General features: G+C 44.7%; 1 protein-coding gene across 1 annotated transcript in view; it reads left to right on the top strand.

The window, feature by feature from the left end:
• The window catches only part of LOC121048549, a 138,042-nt gene that overhangs the window by 102,171 nt on the left and 14,224 nt on the right, over nucleotides 1–21,647 (top strand). The window contains exons 4-6 of the mRNA XM_042291701.1: nucleotides 6,350–6,522; nucleotides 12,982–13,040; nucleotides 20,625–20,687. Coding sequence (XP_042147635.1) covers nucleotides 6,350–6,522; nucleotides 12,982–13,040; nucleotides 20,625–20,687 — 295 coding nt within the window. The remainder of the gene's footprint in view (nucleotides 1–6,349; nucleotides 6,523–12,981; nucleotides 13,041–20,624; nucleotides 20,688–21,647) is intronic.

The raw sequence follows: 21,647 nt of genomic DNA, 5'->3' as shown, positions 1-21,647 counted from the left end.
TGCAAAATATACTCCAACCCTAAAAAAATGGAGCAATCAAAAATACGTGCAGAATACTCTTAAAATACCTGAAAATCGTAAATACTGTTGTGTTATACTCTAAGTACCTTTTGACTGCAATACTTTGGTAGTTTGACTTAAACTACCAAAATATTGAAAAGCTCCCCTTCTGAAGTTCACTTCAAGCAGATATGGAGCACACTGAAGCGCCTAGATACAACATTTGATTAGTTTGTCAATTGAATTGCGCAGCATCGCACTGATAAATCAGCCCAGTTTATGTTATTGTTTCCTTTTTTCTATCAAGAACACACCTGATCAGTTCCTTGCACACCAATCACAAACGGGGTTCGGGAACTACAACCACAACATTTGCTGATGCTGGAAAGCTTCAGCAGGTGCTGTGAACAGATATATTTGGCGTGGTTTTGTTAGCACAATGTTAGTTCACTGAACGTGTATACTCACCATTGTACGTGATGTGAATAGTGACTTTAATACAGTGACATTAACTACCATATTAAATAGTCAAATACTAAAAAGGAAAGGCAAAACAACTACTGTAAAATATTTATTTTTCGCGGGCTCAATATTTCGCGATTTAGGTCAAAGTTGGAGTTTTCAAATAATTCGCAAATTCTAATTTTCACGACGCGCTGGGATCGCAATATAGATTTTAATGTTTTTACTTTTTGTCAGAATTGTTCACGGGACCTATTTTTCGGATTTGTAGGCGATTCGCGAACTTTGCGAGAATTAGGTCCACACGAAAATAAAGTCGTTTACAGTATTTTAAAGTGAAGAAACTGCCTTGATTCGCTTCGTCCTGAGTGGTGCTACGCAGAGAAGCAATAACATGTATTTGATGAGCGGTTTGTATGGATATTGTTTTAGGGACTGTGCCAAATTGTTATTAGTTGTACCAATGCAGTTTAGTAAGAGATATCGTCCACGAACTTCAAAACACTGTTTCCCTTTTGACAGACTCCCGAGGATAAGATCGAATACTTGGAACCTTAATAAGCGCAGAGGTGGTCACCGAAGAAATGATTACCTTCAATATGTAGGCTATATAAGGCTCTAGAGCAGTCAACGAGACTGTGAATCAGCGGTTCAGTGCGTCATGGTGTTTGTGTTTGTGTTAGTTTCTAATGTAGCTTTGTGAGATGTATTTAGTAGGGCCTTCAAATACCACAGGGACACCATTTGCTGACAAAATCAAAAAAAAAATTGTGCAACCGGTTTTTAATGCACAAAATGGCATCTTGAGTGTGAAGGAAATAATATTTTTGGTATGTTTAAATAATTTTTTATTCATCTTTATAATGTATTTTGAATACCTTACGCGCGTATTTCGAATGCGGCCAAAATAATACAGAATAAATACAAAATGAATATTCGTACTAAATATATTTCAACTTCGTTTGAAGTACGGCCTCTTTTTGCTAAGGGCCCCGTTTTTCTGCATCTTATAAAGACCTATCTGATAACTGCAATTCAATGCATGATTCAATACATTTCGTCATATATATTTCCTTTTTTATTTGAGGCATTTTGTGAAAATGTTTTCAGTCCTGATTGTCGTTATATTTCGTCAAATGTCTTATGATCCACTTTGAATTTTTTTTGTGTATTCTTATGAACACAATTTATGCCACATCTGTAAATGTGTACTGAAAATGCATACACAGCTAAACTTTAATTAAATTAAATCACACTAAAAAGCATCTCATATTCAATGCAGCATGATCCATTGTTTGTTTTAATTTCTGTATTGCTATATCGACCATAAATATTTGAAGATTTCCTCTACGATATCTTAGAGACCTTTCTAACGATTTTCTTTGTATTTTTCAGACCTCGTTCACGATAACAACAATCATGTTGATGATGATATTTTGTTCTTCTCTTCTCGCCACTTGCTACTCCAGCAACCCGACAGAACAATTCTTTAAAGTATGTTGCACTTGTTTTATACCAGATATTCTCCGGGCTTGCACAGACAGACATGCTAAATTAAGTGGTTATGGAAGTAGATGTAACAGAAAGAGAAATGCTTTTGGCAGCACCCAACCGCGGTAGGTGGGAGGTAGGTTGTATTATTACTTCTCACCGGATGTTCTCGCAGACACGTTCAAGGGCTACATAAGCACAACTGTATATAGCTGAATCACGAGCTTTCACTTGATAGTAAAGGCAGAATCAAAAGCAAGATGCGAAATTTTAACCCTAAAGGTTTCCTGAATCTAGAGTTGGCATTGAACTCGAAGATGGTGCTAGCTGTTGTTTTAAGGTGACCTGTAGGAGAGGCGGCGTCCACGCCTAAATGTCGCAAAACAAACAAACAAAGAAACTGACATTATTTCTGAGACGCTTCATGGATAAAAAAGTTTCCCAAAACACTTCTAATTTTATAATGATGCAAGAAAGGTTCAACCCTTTGTATATTCCGTCGCCATTAAATGTACGCTTTCGCGAACTATCAGCAATCTTGAAGTGTGGCTGGTTTATGTGCTACGACAAACCCCTTGAGGATTTCCTTAGTCAGACTTGGTAGAACCAACTACAAATATTACAGATATTAAGCAGAAAGTAAATGTTAAAGGAGCTGTGTAACGATTTTAACATTGGAAGAATTTGCATCTTCTACTTTTGGCATTGTTTCTTTTGTCATAATGGACAGAAAACACATCCGCTTCCTTCGAAGTGTTGCGATTCCGCCGCGTAATCGTGAGGCAAAACTTAGAATATTTCTTGACCGGCAGCCGCGACCGGCGGCCACGAGAACCACGCGGCGTGACGTCAAAGGGGACTTGTAAAAAGAGAGGAAGTTGTGCAAATACCCAGTTCGATCAAAGGTAATTTTTCTCTAAATCTTGTCGTTCCAACCTAAATACAAATGCGTCAAAGACCTGGTATAATCGACAAAACTTTTATTCTACTGAGTTTGAATTGCGCCATATATCAGAGGTCAACAAAATTGTCGCCTTTATCTGCCGCCGCGAACAGCCGCCAGAAGCGAGGGGGACGGGGGCGGAGCCCGACGGGGTGGCCTGACCCGGACTAGATTTCCTCCTTTCGCCACGTTGATCGCGCTGCGCAAGCACGTGGTGACGTGGCCGCAAGCGGATGAGTTCTCGCTGCACACTGATGGCACTAGAAAGGGGGCTTCACCGACACCCCGCGCGTCCCCCTTTCACGTCACAACGCACGTGACTCGGAAGTCGGTGAAGGAGTTGATAGGTGCCGAAAACCTCAATTTTCTCAATTTTTAAAATAAAACTAGGACATAGAGGCAAAAGCATTTTCTCTTTTGTTCTTTACTTCAGAAAAGTCGAGATAACAACTCCCAAATTATTTAAGCACAGCACTGAAATTGTTACACAGATCCTCCAAATAACGCTAGAGAGCTAGTTTTGGTATACGTTAGGACGATCAAGTCGAGCATTTATTGTGCTTAACGAAATTAAAAAAACATTGTAGTATCAATTGGAATATTTTCATGGAGCAAGCTTTGTTATGCCATGACACATGACAAGAAAATATATTCCAGTAAAAAAATAGTTCACCTCTTCAAGTGGTAGTGTCTTGTTGGGTTTTTATGCTCCATTGTTGATTCAACATTAAAAAATATCTTGTTGTGAACAATTACACACATGCCTGCTTCGTGATGTGCTATGAACATGAAGAAAAATTTATGGTGGTCGAGAAACTCTTATCTTGTCTTCTGGGATTCGAAATGACTTGTCATGCATTATAGAAACTTTTCACGGCTCTTAAAATTTTAATATAACGCAGTAATTTTAGTAAAAATCAATAATCACCTGGATTTGTAAGGATATGATAAATGATTTTTCAGTCACTTTGGAGATTTATTTAATGTCGGGTTCTAAATTGGGCCAGTTGTTAACAGTTAACCATGATAGAATAAACACGGACGACGAACAAAAAACGAACACTCTCCTTTCGTGCTCGTCTCTTGTTCGTCATCCGTGTTTACTGGGGCTTTATTTTATCAGATTTACTTCAAATTTAAACTCTTTGACTATTATAAATAAAGTCAGGAGACAACTGGGTAAGTTAAACCTGCAAGGTTTATAGTGAGAAAAGCACCTGTATTTAGGGTGTTTCCTACGAGGAGTTATTAAGAAGTTCCCGCACTAACAGCACCGAACAGAACCAAAGCATTGTGCCGCAGCGCAACGCCAGGGGATATTTCCAGGAAATTTACCAGCCAGTCAGCCAAAATTAATTTGGCGAAGTCAAAGTGATTCCAAGTTGCGCCGCTACCAAGCTTAGAATTTATTTTACATTGTTCACACTGCTAGACCTAAATGAAAAGCTTGAACAAAATGCGTGCATAAGATTTTGCGTAAAAATTTAACAAGAACACGTCAGAAACCCAGATATTGCTACGGAAAGCATTTTTTGGACTTGTTCCAGGAAATACACAAATCTGTAAATGATATGGGCGTTTTTAGCCAGATCAAGAATTGCTTGAAGACAATCAACAAGCAGTACGTCATTCAAGAACCGTTACTCCTAAAAGGTTAAAAAAATTAGCGTGTTACCTTATAGAGGCCGTCAGAAAAACATTTCGAACATCTGATCAAGTCGGCGTAGTCTGTTTCGAGTGAATATTTATCATGGGACGAATTCACGCCTGTTGTGTGCAACACATCCTGTCGATCGTGTGTAAAAAAAAGATATCTTCCAAGATTTCAAGAACACAGTTTTTGGTTTGGAACAACATACATGCACTGCATCCATATACTCCTTATTTGGTCATCCATGACCCTTGAAGGTTCCTTAAGATGGAGCCTGAAAAGACGGTTCACTCGAGCAGATTCAGGAAAAGACGAAGGTTCTCCTGAAAAACCTGAATCACAAGAGGCTTTTCGACAGTGGCAGACCCGCTAAGACCGTTGTAATGCCCCCATTACTCATTAATCTGGAATTTTTCGTTCCTCTAAAGCATCGTCCATAATGTGAGTTATTCATAATAACAAAACAAACCTGCATGTGTTTACCCAATTCGTTCCCAAATGTTTTGCTTATTTAACGTGGATTTAATAGTAACGCGATTCGTATTAACGAGACACGTCTGTACCTCTAAAAAAGACTTTTTTGAGGGACATAATAGTAAAAAAACTTGGTAACCTCGTATGTCGCTCTAAAACGAGTTCGAGAACATTTTGGTGCGACCTCGTGTTTCCCAGCGCGGCAAATGTATAATAGAGATGATCATTTAGAAGAAGTTAGGAAATTGAAAATAGTAATATAATTTTGTTTTTTGTATTCAGAATTATCCCACCCAACGTTTTTTAGTTAATTTACGAACTTTTGTCAATTTTGTTAATTTAAAACACGCACGCGAACACACACACACACACAAACACAAACACACACACGGGAGGACTGCGAGAAATTCCCGCACTTTGCAAGGTCAGACTATGCCAAACGCGGGAATTACTCGCCATCCTCGTGTGTGTGTGTGTGTGTGTCTGTGTGTGTGTGAGTGTGTGTGCGTATATCTGCGTGTGCGTACGCTTGCGTGCGTGTGCGTGTGCGTGTACATGTGTGTTTGCGTGTGTGTGTGTGTGTGTGCGTGTTTGTGTGTGTGCGTGTGCGTGTGTGTGTGTGTGGGTGTCCTTTATGATTCGAGGTTGTGTGCGGTTGTCGGTATAGGTAGAAAGTTAGGGTACACTGTATAGTGGGCGAGGAGGTCCTTTGAATTGTGAAAGAGGACTGGTACATGTATATCAGGCGATGGTTGCTCTAAATAATAAACTTCAAGCTGTGTTAGAGATCCATAGTAACCCTGAGACGTAGGGAAAATAAAAAAAACGGAAAAAACAACCAAGTCTTTACATCAATGCCATGCCGTTTTTTTTTGTTTTTTTTTTTTTTCGTCTTAGGGTTATTATGGATGTCATTCACAAGCTCGCCTTGAATGTTTACCTTACTTCACCGTAAGAGAGTCTTCGTTGTTCTCTTTGTTTTCTTTCCTGCGTCTCAGGGTTACTATGGGTGTCATTCACCAGCTCACCTGCGGTTTTTACCTTCTTTCCTGTGGCATTACGTTTTTTGTGCAACCGGAATATTCCATAATCTCAGTGCAATTCTAGTCTGATGATAGCATCACCAAACTGAATAGAGAAAAGCTCCGAATAATTCTTGGAATCTCAGTTCGAGCTTACACATTAAACGTAAACAATAATCATAGTTGATGTTTTTTTTTTATTATTATACCAAAATATGTTCAAGTGTGTGCTACGCAGCTCTGTGGAACAGCTCAAGTATTGTGCTCAGCCCCTAACCTGTTGGCTTGGTCCGACCGTTTTTTAAGGACACGGAAACAAGACCAATCCTTCTCTACGAGTGCTACCAGAGCGGAAACAGTATCGATGCGCCAGGAACCAGTAACTTTACTCTTCTCTATGACGGCACGAGCAAAATAACAAAAGCACGTGAAGGTGCCACGTGGTCAGCAACAAAGGGATCTACTGAGTCTTACGTTGTGTATGTTTGACCGAATTTTTAATTAAAAATAGTATGACCGCTGTAAGCATGTATAGTAAATGTGATTACCTTAATATTATTGCCAAGTATTATGGGGTGGAGAATTCGTTCCTGAAAATCCTTAAGCGTTTATTAAACAAAAAATAATTACAGAGACATTGATTATGCCTTTTTTTATGCCGTCCGGACTGTATGAAATGTTTCCTAAAACTTAAGCAGGATGGCACATCATTTGAAAATAGGCGTCATCATTGCCTAATTGTAAATGTCAATACGTGAACGAGTAATAACAATTGTTCATATCGCTGTACACACGATAGTTCACAAATCCTTGTGTTTTTCTAACAATATCTTTTTCGGAGATAAATGTTCAAAAGTGTGCCAGCAAGAGTAAAATATAGTATATATCTTAGGTTTAATGTAAGGGAAGTAGCCAAAATTGTAGTTCTGCCATGATTCTATAGATATTACCGCGCGCGCAGCTGGCCAAGTAGGCAGCGTGCGCGTGGCCTAACGGTTGTCGCGCTTGCTTTCCACGCTGAAAGCCAGGGTTCGATCCCTGGCCGCGGAGGCACATTTTTTTTTTTTTTTTTGACTCTGTAAAGTAATGTTTTGGTAAATTTGAGAACCATGTTGCTTGTTCGAGGTCGGAATGTTCTACGCGCCGAACCTTCCACGCCGATTATTCCAGAAGCCCACACGTGTACATAAGGGGCTCCGCGTGGCGATCTGCATTCAGTCTCGCCCCAGCGTTCGATCCTGCGGTTTCGCCGACTTCGACGCCCGCGACGCTCTGTTATTATTCTTTGTACCCCTTTTATTTTTGGCACAAGTTCGCCACATTAAACGTTTATTTCTTTCTGTTTATTTATTATTTTTTGGTCACCACCCGTGACACTTTGGTGGAGGTGCGGGGTAACGGATGCCCGTGCAGCGTTCCCCTCCGAGGGCCCGCAGTGCAAGTCCGACGCCAAGCCCACGAAGAACCAACGAAGGCACTACCGAGATCCGGTTCAGTCGTCGCAACCAAGGCCTACACCCGGGATTCGGACTTCTGCCGCCCAGGACCAAGCAGCCAACGAAGCCAACGATGGCCAACCAGTCGCCGACCCCCGCCGCTCCTGCCGTCGTCTACCTGCCCGCCGCTCCCCGCAGGCCGACTCCCTTCCACGGCGAGATCCATGAGGATGTCGAAGACTGGATCAAGCACTACGAGCGTGTGGCGCGGCACAACGGATGGACTAGGGAGCAGCGCCTCCAGAACCTCTACTTTTCGCTGGAGGGTACTGCGAGGCATTGGTTCGAGAATCACGAGGCTTCGCTTACGTCGTGGGACATCTGTGTGGCCGAGTTGCAGCGGACGTTCGCCACCCTACACCGACGGGAGAAGGCAGAACATCTCCTCCGAATTCGAACGCAGGGCCCCGACGAAAGCGTCACAAGCTTCGTAGAAGATGTCCTCCGCCTGAGCGCCCGTGCCGACCCACGAGCCACAGACGACAAGAAGCTGCGGGTCCTTATGCGCGGGGTGAGAGACGACATCTTTGGAGGCCTCGTGCGCAACCCGTCGGGCACCGTCGAAGCCTTCGTCACCGAGGCGACAAACATCGAGCGCGCCCTCCAAGCGCGCGCTTCCCACTACCAGCGACATCCAAGTGTCGCTGCAACCGCGCTGCTTAGCGGCGAGAACGCTCCTGGAACGGACATCCGCGAAATTATCCGGGAGGTCGTCCGGGAGGAACTCCGCCAGTTGCTGCCAGCCGCAAGTCGTCCAGCGACACTCTCCATTGCCGAGGCTGTGCGCGAGGAAGTACAACGGGCGCTCCAACCAGAGGTTCCTGTCACCACGGTGGCACCGGAGGAACCGACGTTGAGCTACGCTGCCATAGCCCGACGACCGCCGCAAGCTCCCCGCCAAGCCGCGGCGCCACCCCGAAGACACGCCCCAACGCCGCAGTATCCCCGACGACAGGAAGATCAGGCGCACGTTCACCCAGACCGACCTGCGCCGAGGAAGACAGACGTCTGGAGGACGGCCGACCGACGCCCGCTGTGTTACCACTGCGGGGAAGCCGACCATGTGTACCGCCGATGCCCATATCGACGACTCGGGCTGCGTGGATTCCACCCAAACGACCCACGCCCCCCGTATGGTGAACGCCCTCGGGAGATCGACGAGTATCTGCAACGACCTCAGTCCCCCGAGCCTGCGTCCCGCCGAGAGTTCCAATCGCCTTCACCACGACGTCCAGTTTCGCCGATGCACCGACCCCGACGTGAAAGCCTGTCGCCCCTCGCTCCACGCCGGGGAAACTAGGCGCGGCAACCCCTGGAGGTGGAGTTGCCGAAGACAACCGACGCCAAGATCCTCCACGAACGTCGGAGGGCCCCCACTCGAACGCTACCGGAGACCGAAACGACGCTCCTGAAACGGTGTCCAACAACCTAAACGTCATCATCGACGGCCACGACGCATCGGCACTCGTGGACACCGGAGCAGACTACTCAGTCTTGAGTGGGAGGCTCTCCCGCCGCCTTCGAAAAGTCGCGACGCCGTGGGATGGACCTCAAATGCGAACCGCCGGAGGGCACCTCATCACACCAGTCGGGAGGTGCACTGCTCGCGTCGAGATCCACGGTGAGACGTGCCCTGTGAAGTTCATCGTTCTGCAAGACTGTTCGAGGGACGTTATCCTCGGAATGGACTTTCTCTGCGAGTATGGCGCCGTCATCGACCTCGCTGCAAACCAGTTGACGCTTCGAAAGCCCGTCGTGCCGCCGGTGGAGATCAACACGACGTCAACCGCGATCCGAGTTATCGCCGACCATGTGAACCTACCGCCGCGGTCGAGTGTTTTCGTCACCGTTATAACCGACGCAGCCATGCACGGTGAAGCTCTTCTGGAAGGCAGCGTCCAACTGCTCCTCGAAAAAGGAATTGGTGTAGCAAGAGGCGTGACGGATCTCCAAGAAAGACGTACAACTGTTCTTGTGACGAACTTTCGAGAGGAGCCGCAGCACCTAACGAAAGGTACCACCGTGGGCCACATCGAGGAGCTTCAGGCGCCAGCCGTGGTCACCGCAATCTCCGAGGAAACCTCGTCGCCACAGCAGAAGTGCACGACACCGCTGCCGCTCGACATCGACCCCGAGCTCCCAGCTCCAAAGAGCCGGCAACTGGTTGAACTCCTCGCCGAATACAGTGACTGTTTTGCCACGACATCGAAAGTTCGCCAAACACCAATGGCGAAACATCGCATTATTACTGACGACGACGCACTCCCTGTCCACCAGTCGCCGTATCGAGTCTCCTTAAAAGAAAGGAAAGTGATTCAAGATCAAGTCCAGGAGATGCTCGACGACATCATTCAACCCTCAAGAAGTCCATGGGCGTCCCCAGTCGTCCTTGTAAAGAAGAAGGATGGGACCCTGCTGTTCTGCGTGGACTATCGTCGACTGAGCTCTGTGACGAAGAAGGACGTCTATCCGCTCCCCCGCATCGACGATACGTTAGACCGACTGCGCCACTCCCGATATTTTTCGTCGATGGACCTGAAGAGGAATTACTGGCAGGTTGAAGTCGACGAACGTGACCGGGAGAAAACTGCCTTCGTCACTCCCGACGGACTGTACGAATTCAAAGTGATGCCGTTCGGACTTTGTACAGCACCAGCCACCTTCCAGCGCGTCATGGACACCGTGCTGGCAGGTCTGAAATGGCACAGCTGCCTCGTCTACCTGGACGATGTCGTGGTATTCTCACGAGATTTCGACGAACACCTCAGACGACTTCGAGCCGTGCTTCAAGCCACCAAGACCGCCGGCCTGTCACTCAAGCCAACAAAGTGTCGGTTCGCCTATGGGGAACTAAAGTTCCTCGGCCACGTCGTGAACAACAAAGGTGTTCTACCTGACCGCGAGAAGACCCGCGCCGTAGCTGCATTTGCTCCGCCGTCTGACAAAAAGGCAGTAAGAAGATTTCTCGGACTCTGTGCCTATTACAGGCGCATTGTTCGAGACTTCGCCAAACTATCCGCACCGCTGACACACCTCACGAAGGACGCCGTGAAGTTCGAGTGGACAAAAGAACACCAAAGGTCATTCGACGAGCTCAAACGAAGACTCCAGACGCCCCCGATTCTTGGCCATTTCGACCAGTTTGCTGAAACCGAGATCCATACCGACGCCAGTAACATCGGACTGGGTGCGGTACTAGTCCAAGTGCAGGACGGTGCAGAGCGAGTTATCGCATACGCAAGTCGGACGCTGTCTAACGCGGAGACGAACTATTCAACGACTGAAAAGGAGTGCCTTGCTGTCTTCTGGGCAATAACAAAGTTTCGCCCATATTTGTATGGAAGTCCTTTTCGCGTGGTTACAGATCACCACTCGCTCTGCTGGCTAGCGAATCTGAAGGACCCCTCCGGACGCCTCGCTCGGTGGAGCCTACGACTGCAGGAGTTCGACATGACCGTGGTGTACAAGTCCGGCCGGAAGCACAATGATGCCGACTGCCTGTCCAGGGCCCCAGTCGAGGCCGGTCCTTCCTGCACCAAAGAGGACGACGATGAGTGTTTCCTTGGCGCTCTGGATGTCAGCGACATGGCAGCACTCCAGCGAGACGACCCTGAGCTGCGAGCACTCATCGAGCATCTAGAGGGACAAGGAAGCGCACATCCGACAAGGTGTGCTCTACAAGGAGAACTTCAGCGACAACAGCACGGCGTGGCTGTTGGTGGTCCCTTCCAGCCTTCAAGAAGAAATTTTTCATGCCTGCCACGATGACCCGACGGCGGGACACCTTGGTTACAGCAGGACTCTTGCCAGGATACGCAAAAAGTACTACTGGCCCAAGCTTGCGAAGACAGTGCACCACTACACCCGATCTTGCCACGAGTGTCAACGACGGAAGAAGCCACCGACGACACCGGCAGGACTTCTTCAGCCTATTACGCCGCCATCTGCCCCATTCCAGCAAGTCGGTATGGATTTACTCGGACGTTTCCCACCGTCGACGCAAGGAAACCGATGGATCATTGTCGCAACCGATTATCTCACGCGGTACGCCGAGGCAAAAGCCCTTCCATCAGGAACGGCTGTTGAAGTCGCGAAGTTTTTCATCGAGTCCATCGTCCTCCGGCACGGCGCTCCCGAAGTACTGATCTCAGACCGTGGATCATCATTCATGGCCCAGCTGACGCGGGAAGTCCTTCGTCTCAGCCACATCAGCCATCGTCGCACCACGGCGTACCACCCGCAGACCAACGGGCTAACGGAGAGACTCAACAAGACCATCGCCGACATGATCTCCATGTACGTCGACGTGGAGCACAAGACATGGGACGAAGCGTTGCCGTACGTCACATTTGCCTATAACACGGCCGTACAAGAGACCACCGGAGTGACACCCTTTCAACTGGCGCATGGGCGCAAGGTAACGACAATGGTGGACGCTATGTTACCCCACGAACCGGCAGTCGACGCATGCGACGACGCCCAGGTGATTGCCCAAAGGGCAGAAGAAGTCCGTCAGCTCGCCAGACTCCGGATTAAGGCTCAACAACGTGTCAACACTGGCCGCTACAACCTTCGTCGTCGGGACGTCCACTTCCAGCCCGGAGAGAGGGTGTGGGTGTGGACACCGATCCGCCGCCGTGGTCTCAGCGAGAAACTCCTGGAGCGCTACTTTGGGCCCTACGAAGTGCTTCGTCGACTCGGGGATCTGAACTACGAGGTGATGCCCGACGGAACACGGACTTCCTCACGCCGCCCTCCACGACCGGAAGTCGCCCACGTCGTGCGACTGAAGCCGTACTGCGCTCGAGAGGACTGTGGACCTTATGTGTTTTAAATGACTCTTTAGTTTACCGTCCTTTTTATTTGCTTTGTTTTGTTTTGGGGTTGCATCGGGACGATGCACTTTTTTGTAGCGGGGGTAATGCCGCGCGCGCAGCTGGTCAGCTCGGCAGCGTGCGCGTGGCCTAACGGTTATCGCGCTTGATTTCCACGCTGAAAGCCAGGGTTCGATTCCTGGCCGCGGAGGCACATTTTTTTTTTGACTCTGTAAAGTAATGTTCTGGTAAATTTGAGAACCATGTTGTTTGTTCGAGGTCGGAATGTTCTACCCGCCGAACTTTCCACGCCGATTATTCCAGAAGCCCACACGTGTACATAAGGGGCTCCGCGTGGCGATCTGCATTCAGACTCGCCCCAGCGCTCGATCCTGCGGTTTCGCCGACTTCGACGCCCGCGACGCTCTGTTATTATTTTTTGTAGCCCTTTTATATCTGGCACAAGTTCGCCACATTAAAAGTTTATTTCTTTCTGTTTATTTATTGTTTTTTGGTCACCACCCGTGACAATATAATACTCAATAGTATGCTGATGGAAAATTAAATATAGTGAACAAGATTATTTGTCTATAGTTACTTAACTGTCTTTGTTTTTATATATTTCCAGTGGCACTCTTTTTGTTCTCTACAATGAGGAGAGAAGTTTCGGAGCGATGTTTTCCTTTGGTAAGTAAATTGAACATAAACAATTGCTAACGGTCACAACGTACTTGGAAGGGCGAGGCGAGGAATCATCAGTTGCTGTATTCGATGAGGTATATGTGTTTTAGCTGACAGGGATGTAATCTGTAAAGACAATGAAACGCCAAGGACAGCTGTAACGTTATACTTTTTGTACTAAATTTTGAAGGCAATGCTTTTGTTGGAGCCTTACTTTATCCCAAAACTCAAAGTAGAGGCATGCTTTGTTTACAGAAGTCTGACAAACACCAAGTAGTAATTTTTCGCCTATGGGGAACGCTTCTTCTGCTTCAATTGGACTTGTCCAAGTAATAATTCAGATATGAGAGAAAAAACTGAACCTAGGCTTATCCAGTTTAGGTGCAAAAGTGCAGCACGCATCAGAAATAAAATTGTATCAAGTGTTTTTTGCGTAGAATTTTAAAACAATTCCTGAAACTAGGGTGTTCCATTTTTCGCAACAAACTGTCAGCCACGGCGTACGCAAGGGATTGAAGAAACATACTAATTAAAAGCATTATTATGAACAGTTTACTAATTACTTTTAATTTGTGAAAATAAATATATAGGTTCAATTGGAAACTTGCTGCGCGTCATTCAAAAACCACTAAATCAGTCAATTTTAGGATGACGTGTAGCACGAGGGAAGAGCGGGGGTGCGCTAAATTTACCACTCGTTTAGCAGACGGAAGGCCGGCGATTCAAAAGCGCGGATGATATTCTGATCATTCGCGTTATCGCGTCTCCGGCGGACTTTTTTTGTTTTGTGAAATCACAAATATAACTGTGGACCAATGCTGCGTTATTGTAATTAGAATCCGGCGGAAGGGCAAAGATATAAAATTGGCTTCAACTTCAACTTGGTTATTTGGCCACAATAAAGGCCACATGACCCGCTCTGCTGTTTAGTGGTTCTGCGTTGGTACGGCTTAATTTATATTGGAGCAACTTGCTTTTTGCTTAGTCCATATTTCTTCAGTTAAACTCAGCCTTTCAAATGTCTACAAAACAAATGTAGCACCTATTAACCTCTATGTTCATACACACCGCGATATGTTGGAGAACATGTTGATGTGCATTGATGATGAGGAAACAGCTTGAAAACTAAATGATTGCACAGAAACAGGACTAGAAACACGCAAATTCTACTAACTACAAGTTTTTAGTATTTGATCTATCTCGCTTTTCGGTCTAGTCTTCTTCCTCATCAACTTTCAAGAAAAACACGTACACACACACACGCATACAAACGCGCGCGCGCGCGCACACACTTTGTTGTGACGCGTGGACTGTCACTACGAGTTACTTGTTCGAAGCACACCGTAGATGTTTCTTTTCTTTGTTATGAAGCGTGATCGAAGGACTGCTGACAGATCCTTTTGAATTTATAATTTGTTCAGCGATGATAGAACGCGTAGGGAAACATGACGAACACCATTATGGTACGCTTTTGACCCTGTCTTATGGGCCTCATTAGCCCATAGCGTCGGCTGCGCCTGTAATTAAGCTGAAAAGAAGTATAGTGCCTCTAGTGTATCTAGTGCATAAAATTGAAAGAATAAAACACAGAGGGCCAGCACAGGACAACCACTTTCTTTCATTTAGCAACGGCGTTTAGTTTGGGCAAAGACATTGCACCCTGAGCGAGACCCCGACAAGATAGGTTGATAAGGAGAAAGGTAACAGGGAGATGGAGAGGGTGATATGGGGGACGGAAACGAAGCCCGGGGGGCTGGAAAGGTGTTAAAGAGGAAGAAATACTGGGAGATTTCATTTCATTTATTGTCCACAAAGGCATCTGGCGATGCATTACATGAGGGGGGATAGCAAAAAATGGGGAAAAGTCGCGATATACACATTGCATGAATAAAGAATGATCTGGGACTAGTTTTCACATAGAAAACACAGCAAACGCCATACACACAGAATGTAAACCAACAGCTGAACATAAGCGAATTCCGTACTCTAAAATAAAACAAAAATAACAATGGGATAGAAGGTGATTATTATGAATACAAAAGGACATCAGGGAGCAACAAATTAACAAAACAGTTCTTCACACCTCCGCTTAAGTCGATTCGGGTCAGATAAAATTACAACGTCGTTAGGAAGACTATTCCAGTCTTTTTTCGATAATGCGAGTAGAGAAAACATGAACAAGTTGGTGCGTGACTTAATGGGTTCCACTTTGCACGAGTGATCAAACCTAGCAGACGTGAACTGTGCAGGTGAACATAAGAATTTGCTAAATATTGTTTCGTCGTAATATATTTGATGAAAAAAACATAAACGAGCAATTTTTCGCCGCGTTTCTAACGGGTATAAACCCAAATTTCTTTTTAGACCAGTGGCACTTGTTAGGGGCGAATACTCATGACTGATAAAGCGCGCAGCTTTATTCTGTAGACCTTCTAATTAGGGCTGGGAAATTGATCGATTAACCTTCCGATTAATCGATTAAGGCTTTAATCGCAATCAAATTTTTTAACCGGTTAGTCGGTTGTTTAATCGGTACTCAAAACGAAGTCTACTGGACGCACGGATGGCTCTATCTTGGACGACCTGGCAAAACTATGGGTGACTCATGCCCCCCCCCCCCCCCCCCCTTAAGAAAAACGCTGCATGGCGTGTATCCGGTCGTTCTGTCTTGAGCGGTTTTCCGTTCCCAGCCAGGTGCAATAAGCAAGGTTCAATGAGGATATACATTACAGTTCTGCCGAGCCCACACGTTGGGCCAGACGAACAAGCCGGGCCCACAATTGATCCCCGCGCGACCGCGAAACTTCAGGTGTTGAGGATCTATTACACATCCTGCCCAGGCAAGACAAACAAGTAGAAAAACAAGCTGGGAAGCTAACAAAGCCATGGTTACTTGTTCCAATATTCGGCCCGTAAAAATGGACGAGTTCACGAGTATGAAAGGCAAACTCGTTGGAAAGTTTAGGTTTAAAGTAAACTCCAGCGGTGGAGTTTTAAACTCGAAGGAAGTCCACTGCATCATCTGCAAAAAGCCGTTTTCGCACAGTGGAATCGTAAGTTCGCTTCAGTATCACCTACGAGCGAAGCACCCATGTACGCCGCTGCAGCATGGACCGTCCGTCAAAACGCGGACAACAATCAACGCCTTCTCATCGAAGCCCCTCTCTGAAAAAAAGAAGAAAGCATCGCCCAAGCCCTGACTTCTTGTCTTCCTGTCGGAAAATGTGGACAAACTTCTTTGTCTTCGGAGCTGGAGCAAACAATATGTGTCTCTGAATCGTTGAACTATATGTTTCCTCAATTCTAAATGCCCTTTGCGCCGTGTAACAGTGACTAAAATAAGTCTTCAAAGGCAAGACGAGTGTGTGCATTTTTTAAATATATTATTTATAAAAATCAATGCAACCGATTAATCGATTAATTAATCGATTAAAGGGTGGCGATTAATCGGGTTAAAATTTTTAATCGACTCCCAGCCCTACTTCTAATTGTAGCGTTAAGTAGTTTTGGTGACGATTCCATATTACACTAGCATATTCTAGCTTAGGAAGGATAATAGTTTTGTAAGCAAGAAGTTTTGTCGATTGTGGGGCGGAATGAATGTGGCGTTTCAAGAAACCCAGTTTCCTTCATGCATTGGCGACTGCGCTCTCTATATGTGTTTTCCAAGACAAACTGTTAGTGAAATGGACACGTAAGTACTTATATAGTGGTACATTTTCAATATCCTGGTTCAAAATTGAATATTGGAAATGCGATATGTTTTTCTTATTTGTGACTGTTAATACGCGATATTTACTGGAGTTTATTTTCATTTGCCAGGTAGTACACCACTCGCTAATTTTGTTTAGGTCGTTTTGAAGAATTGCATGATCAACTGGGGCGGAAATTTTTCGCTAGGCAGCAGAATCGTCAGCAAAAAGTCTGATCGTCGACTCCATATTCTCAGGGAGATCATTGATATAAACTATGAAAAGCAAAGGTCCGAGAACACTTCCTTGAGGTACTCTAGAAACCACAGGCACCTGTGGAGAGACACTATTGTTTACCATTACTGACTGAGTTCTGTCAATGAGAAAAGCCGATATCCAGTCAAGAATGTGGGGGTCGATTTTGAGATGACAAAGTTTGGAAATTAAACGATTGTGGGGTACTGTGTCAAACGCTTTCGCAAAGTCAATGAATGTAATATCGGTTTGTGTTCCAGCGTGAGTATTTAAATACAAATCATGTACGAATTCAATGAGCTGAGTGTTACATGAGTAGTTTTTCCTGAAACCGTGCTGATTAGGAAAGAAAAAGTCGATTTGATCTAAGTGTGCCATGACGTGCGTAAAAATAACATGTTCCATTAGTTTGCACGGGACACTTGTGAGGGAAATAGGACGATAATTCGAGGGGTTTGATGAGTCACCTGATTTGAAAATGGGTGAAACGATTGCAGAACGCCAATCGGGGGGAACATGTCCCGAAACTAGGCTCTGTTGAAATAATTGTGAAAAAATTGGAGACACGAGACATTTTATCAACTTCAGAAACTTTCCTGATATGGAAGCTTCACCCGGAGCACTGTTAGTGGGTAGTTAATCTATTATCTTTATAATGCCTTCACTACAAAATTCAAGGGGGGGCATAGCGATAACATTACGCTCGGAAATGGGGGCAAGAGGGAAGTTCTCTTGTGTAAATACGCTAGAGAAAAATAAGTTAAGTAGGTCTGCTGCTTCATCATCGTTCATGTGGCGATTGTCATCTGTGAAAAACACGGGGTCAGTACGGCCATGACCCGGATTAATTGCCTTCCAGAACTTGCGAGGGTCGGTTTGAAGTAAGTGCGATAACTTGGGGCCGAAGAAGTCTCTTTTTGCTTTTTTAACTTCGCCTTTGGTCTGGGTTGGAAACGACCGATAAGAAGACCAGTCAGAATCATTACCACCCTTTCTAGCTTTTGAACAATCGTTTTTTTTTTGTTTAGTAAACGTTTTAGGGTGGTCGTAAACCAGGGTGAGAGGGTATTTGATCCGATTTTGATTTTAGAAACGTAGGTTGAAAGCAGACGTTGCAGAGTGGTCTTATTCTGAGTCTAGTTCTCTTGTGCCGAACGATGCATGCAGGTCATTATGTATTGCTCAAAAAACAATGCTAGTTCAGCGTTTAAAGCGTCCACATTAGCGCGAGCGTAATTGTGAATATACTTCCGGCAGTTAACAGAGCGTTCTAAAATGAAAGATGTCTCAACATGTACAATGGCATGGTCACTAATAAGGTCGATAACGTTAGTGGAATTCACATATTCAGCACTGGACACCAAAAATAAATCTAGTATTGCGAGGTCCCGTGTTGGAACTCGAACCATCTGTGAAAGTTGAAACGTTTGTAACAGACAAAGAAACTTGTTTGAGTGACTAGAACCCACAGAATTCGGAAGTGGCTGGAGCGTTTCCCAATTTATTTCTGGGTAGTTAAAGTCTCCAGCAAGAATGAGAATGTCATAGGAGTAAGCACTTCGTATTCTACTGAGGCAGGAGTACAAGTTATCGTTGAAATCACAAGGCTTAGTGTTTGGTGGACGGTAACAGGAACCAATCAAGGCGTGGCGAAAGTCTAGCTTTACCCGAATCCAAATTATTTCCAGGAGGGAATCGCATTTAACATAGGAACAATGTATACTATTTTTAATGGCAATGAGCACGCCTCCGCCTCTCGTGGAAACACAATCTTTCAGGAAGATTTTGTAGCTATTATGCAAGTTTAATTCGGAATTTTCAACATTGGATGTCAACCAAGTTTCGGTACCGAGAATAACGTCAGGCTCGCACGACGATGTGAAGCACTCGAGTTCGTCTTGCTTGGAAATTAACCTGCGAAAGTTTGCTAAAAAAAAGGATAACGTTTGTACATTTCTAACGTAAGGGGCCGCTCGAAGTTGTTCGCTTTGAGCAAGTCACTCTGGGGGGCGCGCACTCTCGCACTGCGGTGATAGGGATGATAGGAGAAGGAAGGGGGGAACCACGAGGCACAGGCAGAACTACCGTGATGTTGTGTATTTACGGGGAGTTGCGATATTTAGCAAGTTCAGGCTTGAGGACTTCTCATTCCCGTCCTGATAAGGTTACTGAGGCCGATGAAAGGTTGTTTTTTGCGTTCTGGAGGAGAAAAGATTCGATAATTTCACTTCCGTGCCGATTGCGGTGTCCCCCTCTTGCTTTGGTTCCTGTGAAGTCAGGCGCGCATCCAATGCATTCGTCCGCGTGAACCGCGATCGGTCTTCTGATCGCGGTTCACGCGGACGAATGCATTGGTCGCGCCTGACCCCGTAGCACACTCTCCATCTCCCTGTTAGCCTTCCCCCATATCAACCTATCTTGTCGGGGTCTCGCTCAGAGTGCAATGTCTTTCCCTCAAATAAATGTCGTTGCTAAATGAAAGAAAGCGGTTGTCCTGTGCTTGTCCTCTGTGTTTTATTCTTTCAATTTTAGGTATTCATGTTCAACCCGCTCGCCTTCATTAGTCCAATGTATCTAGTATTTGCAGAATTTTTTATCGCAAGAATGCTGACGCTGTTAGAGGCTGGACTACACTAACACGTCTTCTTTTTTTGCTGACAAGTGTCCTGATGATGTACGCTACACCGCCCCTCTGGTATCCATTGTTCTATAAAGATTACATCGACCCGTTTGACCGATGTAACACGTGCCGCACCAGAGGTGAATGCGGTAGACTACTCCTGTTTTGCACTGGGGCAAATTTTGCTATATGAGCAACGTTGCATGCCTTCTTTTGCTTGGTTCTCTTATTTCCTCAGCGGCACATGAAGTAGGTTTTGTTTATGGCAGAACATGCCATCTGCACGTTCTGTCGTCCGCGATCTGTTTTATTAAATATGAGTGATCTCGTCTTTGTATGGGATCACGGCGATTTTCTTTCGAGTCTTGTCCGTCTCCGTTTTTGCTACTTTCTGGCGTGCGTTTGAGTCTCTTACAAATATTTTCGTACATCCCTACTAGGAGGTTATCAGGGTTTTTGTAGACGAGATATTTGCCTCGTAAAACATAGCTCAGTCTAATTTTCTGTTTTGTTTTTTGTTGTTGAAAGCTGTTCCCCCACCATCAATGACCCATGTACGAAGTACTTCAGCTGAAACAGGTCACCAGCTTACGGGGTTAATTAAAAGGGCTATCACGCCACAAGAATTCCAAGGTTCAAAGAAACTAGAAATCAGTTAATATTTCCGCTAATTCGTGTATCCACCATTCACGTGCGAACCTTCTTAGCGTAACGAGGTTCCGGCAGTGTAATCTGTTCATGTCCTAATTGTAAACACAAACATATGAAGTTCAATACTCCATTATAAGACATCAAAACTGAAAAAAAAAAAATTTATTACTGCGAAATTACCTTTTTTTTGGGGGGGGGGGGGGGGGAAACACCGGACTTTTAGAATGCAAACTTCTCAGTATAAAAAAAATTTAGAAATGAACAGAGTACAGATAATCATTAATGATTCATATTAACTCAGGTAAGACATGTTTTAAATAATGCGCAGTGATTTTTGTTTTGTTTTGAATATAATAAATTGATGACTTACAGATGGTGTTATGTACTTCACTGTTCTTGAACCGTTCGAAGGCGAGACACTCTACCTTAAAATCGGTAAGTAGAGGCCGTACTTTACTGCTCTTTATAAAATGAAACATCATGTGCAATAAGCGTCAGAGTTGAAATGGTAATATTTCCAATCTTCTGTACTGCTCGGACATCTAAAGATTTTTTTTATAAAAAAACGAGCATAACTACTATTTTCCTTTACTCAATATTAACCTAGCGAAATTTGTAATTAAGAAGTATAAATAATTATAAAGTTGTACTTCTTCTTATCCTGTAGGATATTTTTTTAAACTAATCAGTTATGGGACATGTAACCCTGACCGAACAGATGAGTTTAAACTTGTGGTTCCTTATTTTCCGCGGACGTAGAGCGAGTACCTAAATGCCATAGCTTACTGATGTAACGAAAATAATTAAACAATGTAGTATATTATAACACACCTTTACGTCATGCAACTTAATCTGAATTTGTCGGCGTTTAGACAAATGATGAGATATTTATAATTTCAAGCGAAGAAAATGTTCGCGATTCTCTTTGCTCGAGGAACTTTACAAGAATATTAGTAAAGCCTTTGTGATTTATCCGCTTTTAACACGTTCTCACATCGTTCCAAACAACTTACAATGTGCAGCTTTTTATTGTTATGTACCTCTATATCTTCCCGTAAAGGTACACTGATACCCCAAAAAGTTTTTCTTAAACTTTCTGCCGGGCGATTTATTATGGTGTCAGAAGACGACCCAATCAAAATTTTGCAGCAAAGTCACGTATATTTTTAATAAAGTAAAAGAAAAAAAAAAAAAACGCAGCTCCTCAAAACTTAAATTGAAACTGGACTGGGGTGGAACAAGAAATATAAAGGAGGCGACAGTTAGCGAAAGTTGCGTAGCTGTGAAACTTTTTTTTTTCTTCAATCAACGTATTTCCAGTTTCTTAGAAGGCACAAAAAAAATTAGTATCGTATTTTCGTGTATTTCTATTATTGAGTGTTTGCCTTCAATGAC

This window comes from Ixodes scapularis, unplaced genomic scaffold, assembly GCF_016920785.2.
Source record: "Ixodes scapularis isolate PalLabHiFi unplaced genomic scaffold, ASM1692078v2 PGA_scaffold0__279_contigs__length_252992795, whole genome shotgun sequence".
NCBI classification, from domain to species: domain Eukaryota; kingdom Metazoa; phylum Arthropoda; class Arachnida; order Ixodida; family Ixodidae; genus Ixodes; species Ixodes scapularis.
The sequence above is the reverse complement of the archived record's forward strand: the minus strand, read 5'-3'. Positions and strand labels throughout refer to the sequence as shown.